Raw genomic sequence first — 5000 nt, 5'->3', positions numbered from 1 at the left:
ATGAAAAGAGAGAGGGAATGGATTAAACAGTAGATAGATAGATAGATAGACAGATAGATAAACAGATAGATAGATATGACTATGGACTTAGATATCATGTAGATAGAGAAATAGATAGCTATAGAAATTCAGACTATGGACTTAGAGACATCATGTACTAGTATAGGTATCATATTTGCAATCAAAACCATATTTCGCATTCCTTTTACCAATCTCATTCTGGGACAAAGTATAAATACAAAAAAAAAAAGAAAACTAGACAGCAGGACCCACGCCATCCTAGAGGCAGACACATACCTGACAGACCGAAAACCTGAGAGAGGCGTGGGCGAGGCGAGACGGACGGGAAGCGTGAGTGAAGGAGGCATTGAATATAGCGTGGGTGACTGCGGACACGGCGCGGGTGTTGAATCTCACGCGTTTTTCGGGTAGCATTACGGCCTGTGGAGGGGGGACCCAAGGAAAAATATTAGAGGTGGAGTAAGTTAGATTAGGTGGCTGTGTATCTGGTTATCTTTTAGTTTGTTTTCTCTCTATCTGTTTATCTATCTGCAGATATATTCGATTTACTTGTTCATCCACCTGTAGTATATATATATATCTGTTTATCTGTTTACTCTCATACACAAAGACAAACATACACACGCAGTGACCTTATCGCGTGTATCTGTGTAAATTATTTTTTTATTCAGAAATTTAACAAAGAAAAGAAAAAGAAAAAAAGGATATTAGGTTAATATACGCTGCTATGATCATATTTCTAGCTTTTTCCAAATGTCTGGCTCGGCTTTACAGATTTATTGCCATAGTGGATTGTCAGATTATCAGATACGTTGGTATTTAGATCTTTAGGAAGGATAATTTCGATCTTTTATTTTTTATATTTATTTTTCATTATTTATTTATTATTATATTTTTTTTTTTTTTTTTTTTTTTTTTTTTTGGCGGTTAGATACTGATGGGGAGATTGTGTCCAGGCTCGAGATAACAGGACCTTGAAGATAATGTAAAAATTTAACGTTCTTGGTGCTCTGTCGATTTTTCTCAGGATTGGGGAAGAATTTGCTTATCCCTGAATATAAACAAAGCCAGTCATGGGACTACCTTTTTAACAGATACATGCCACAGGTTGTCTACTCATCTCAGGATTGTGCGATACAGCAGAGTCGAAAAACTTTCAACTTTGTAAATATTAGTTTCGATTTTCACGTTATTGGCGAACCACTTGCAGCGAATTTGTGGTCGATTCTTGCTTCAAAACCTCTGCGTAAATGATAAGCTTGTTGGTATATTCCCGAGACAGGCAAAATTTGTTTGATATTTTACACCTTTAATCAGAGACGTAAAAGTATCGCCGATGTTTTATCGGTACGTGTTTCGAATGACCGTGAAGCTTCAATGTAGGCCTATGATGTGTTTACAAGCAGGGCACAGTGTTTGTTGACGTTTCGAAAATGGTGTTATTTAGCTACTGAATGCAGCCTGGGGACGTTTCAAATTGCCATCACGTCAAAACTTCTATCTCACACCACCATCAGGGTTCATTTGACGGTAAGTGTGGTGAGGTATATGTAAAATACCTCACTACAGTAATTGTTATCGCCTTATTGTGTACAGTTTTTGCCCTGTCGATTATTATTTACAAGCTCCAATCACTTCATCATTCACTCTGTCCTGTAGACTTTTCAGCATGGTTAAGAATTCGTGTATAATTCTGAAATTAAACAGAGTCAGCCATGGGATTGCCTTTGAACAGACCCATACATATATGTACTCGTATGTATACATTTATCTATATATCTATATTTACATTAATCCATATATCTATACTCTTACATATATTTACCCATAAAAATGAATTTATCTATATCTTTATCTTTATTTATATCAATCCCTCCATCCGTTCATATTTACGTATAATCATACATACAATACAATACAATACAAAACCAAAACAAACACAATACCACACACCACAACACACTAAACTCACCCCAGCAATTACACCACAAAGAACAAAAGGCAGAACACACACACACACACACACACACACACACCTCGTTCCCTCCCTTAACACTCAGAACCAACACAACAACCAGCTCTTCTTCTTCACAACACAACAGTCTCACTCACAACCGACCTTTGTATACGTGTCGAGAGGCTCCGGCCCGAGTCTCAGTGGCAGGTTGTCAGCGGAGAGAATGATCAGCTTCAGGAGCCTCGTTCTTACGGTGTACCTCACCCGTACCCGCAGCTCGCCCAGACCGCACCCGCCGCCTGGTATGAGAGAGGGGAAGAGGGTGGTACTCTCGTTGGTATGGTTGGTATGGTTGGAATCTCACCTTTAATTACTTTCAATTGCCTAACATTAAGAGTCTCAGCATTTTTAATTACCATCTATTGCCTACCATTAAGAGTCTCAGCATCTTCAATTACCATCTATTGCCTATCATTAAGTCAGCATCTTTACCATCTATTGCCTACCATTAAGAGTCTCAGCATCTTCAATTACCATCTATTGCCTACCATTAAGTCAGCATCTTTGATTACCATCTATTGCCTACCATTAAGTCAGCATCTTTAATTACCATCTATTGCCTACCATTAAGTCAGCATCTTTAATTACCATCTATTGCCTACCATTAAGTCAGCATCTTTAATTACCATCTATTGCCTACCATTAAGTCAGCATTTTTAATTACCATCTATTGCCTACCATTAAGTCAGCATCTTTAATTACCATCTATTGCCTACCATTAAGTCAGCATTTTTAATTACCATCTATTGCCTACCATTAAGTCAGCATTTTTAATTACCATCTATTGCTTACCATTAAGTCAGCATATTTAATTACCATCCATTGCCTACCATTAAGTCAGCATCTTCAATTACCATCTATTGCCTACCATTAAGTCAGCATCTTTAATTACCATCTATTGCCTACCATTAAGTCAGCATTTTTAATTACCATCTATTGCCTACCATTAAGTCAGCATTTTTAATTACCATCTATTGCCTACCATTAAGTCAGCATTTTTAATTACCATCTATTGCTTACCATTAAGTCAGCATATTTAATTACCATCCATTGCCTACCATTAAGTCAGCATCTTCAATTACCATCTATTGCCTACCATTAAGTCAGCATCTTTAATTACCATCTATTGCCTACCATTAAGTCAGCATTTTTAATTACCATCTATTGCCTACCATTAAGTCAGCATTTTTAATTACCATCTATTGCCTACCATTAAGTCAGCATTTTTAATTACCATCTATTGCTTACCATTAAGTCAGCATATTTAATTACCATCCATTGCCTACCATTAAGTCAGCATCTTCAATTACCATCTATTGCCTACCATTAAGTCAGCATTTTTAATTACCATCTATTGCTTACCATTAAGTCAGCATATTTAATTCCATCTATTGCCTACCATTAAGTCAGCATCTTTAATTACCATCTATTGCCTACCATTGTCAGCATCTTTAATTACCATCTATTGCCTACCATTAAGTCACCTTCTTTAATTACCATCTATTGCTACCATTAAGTCAGCATCTTCAATTACCATCTATTGCCTACCATTAAGTCAGCATCTTCAATTACCATCTATTGCCTACCATTAAGAGTCTCAGTATCTTTAATTACCATCTATTGCCTACCATTAAGTCAGCATCTTTAATTACCATCTATTGTCTACCATTAAGTCAGCATCTTTAATTACCTTCAATTGCCTACCATTAAGAGTCTCAGCATATTTAATTACCATCTATTGCCTACCATTAAGTCAGCATATTTAATTACCATCTATTGCCTACCATTAAGTCAGCATATTTAATTACCATCTATTGCCTACCATTAAGTCAGCATCTTTAATTACCATCTATTGCCTATCATTAAGTCAGCATCTTTGATTACCATCTATTGCCTACCATTAAGTCAGCATTTTTAATTACCATCTATTGCCGACCATTAACTCAGCATCTTTAATTAGCATCTATTGCCTACCATTAAGTCAGCATCTTTAATTACCATCTATTGCCTACCATTAAGAGTCTCATCTTCTTTAATTGCCATCTAGTACCTACCATTAAGCGTCTCAGTATCTTTAATTGCCATCTATTGCCTATCATTAAGAGTCTCAGCATCTTTCATTGCCCAAAATGAAGAGTCTTATAAGGTGCTGTCACACTAGCACTTTTTCCGTCAATTAAAAAAGAAAATGTCTGAAATTTTGTCCATTTTGAGCGAATTGTCGATTTTCCAGTCAGGCGACAATGATCGTTTCCGTCTGAAAACCTTTCCGTCAACCTTTTCAGCCAAGCAAAGTCAGATCAACAGCTATATTCGAGAATATTTGTATTTGTGTAAGATAAAATTGTCAAAAATTGACGGAAAAGTGCTCGTGTGACAGCAGTTTTAGCACCTTACCCGAGCCAATGCTAGAGGCAGGCGTCCACACAGGTCCCCAGCCATCAATGGAGTCCGGGGTCGTCACATCGCCAGGGTCAGGGTAGGTGGGTGACCTGACCTCGCCCTCGTCTGCGCACGCCTGTCTGAGGGCTTCTCGCAGCTCGTCCAGGCCCCACGCTCCTCTGCTGGGTCAAAGGTTATAGGTGAGGGTTGAATGGGCGTGTTTGGGTGTGGGCGTGAGAGAGTGGGCGCTGGAGGTCTATATTCGGGGTGTTTGAGAGGGTGTGAAGGTGAGAGACTGTCAATTACACGTTTTAATACTGTTTTTATTTTTATTTATTTTTATATTTATGTTTATTTATTCTTATTTTTGTATTCATTTATTTTAGTTTTTATATTTATTTATTTATATTTTTATATTCATTTTATTTTATTTATCTATTTTTTATTTATTTATCATTCTTTTTTATTATCGATTATACAAACAAGAGAATGGACAAAAAAAGGAAAAATAACAAAGAAAATGACCGATATGAGGTAGTTGTTTTTTTATTGTTATTGACATTTTTATCTTTATTAGTAG

General features: G+C 36.8%; 1 protein-coding gene across 2 annotated transcripts in view; it reads right to left on the bottom strand.

Annotated features, from left to right (window-relative positions):
* The window catches only part of LOC113810859 (synaptotagmin-15B), a 17567-nt gene that overhangs the window by 2856 nt on the left and 9711 nt on the right, over positions 1–5000 (bottom strand). For both annotated transcript variants that reach the window (XM_070123090.1, XM_070123091.1), the window contains exons 6-8: positions 4436–4599; positions 2141–2277; positions 298–441 (exon numbers count right to left, since the gene is read on the bottom strand). In XM_070123090.1, the coding sequence (XP_069979191.1) occupies positions 298–441; positions 2141–2277; positions 4436–4599 (445 nt within the window). The remainder of the gene's footprint in view (positions 1–297; positions 442–2140; positions 2278–4435; positions 4600–5000) is intronic.

The sequence above is a fragment of the Penaeus vannamei genome, chromosome 6 (assembly GCF_042767895.1).
Source record: "Penaeus vannamei isolate JL-2024 chromosome 6, ASM4276789v1, whole genome shotgun sequence".
Lineage (NCBI taxonomy): Eukaryota > Metazoa > Arthropoda > Malacostraca > Decapoda > Penaeidae > Penaeus > Penaeus vannamei.
Note: the sequence above shows the minus strand (reverse complement) of the source record. Positions and strands in the feature narration are given on the sequence as shown.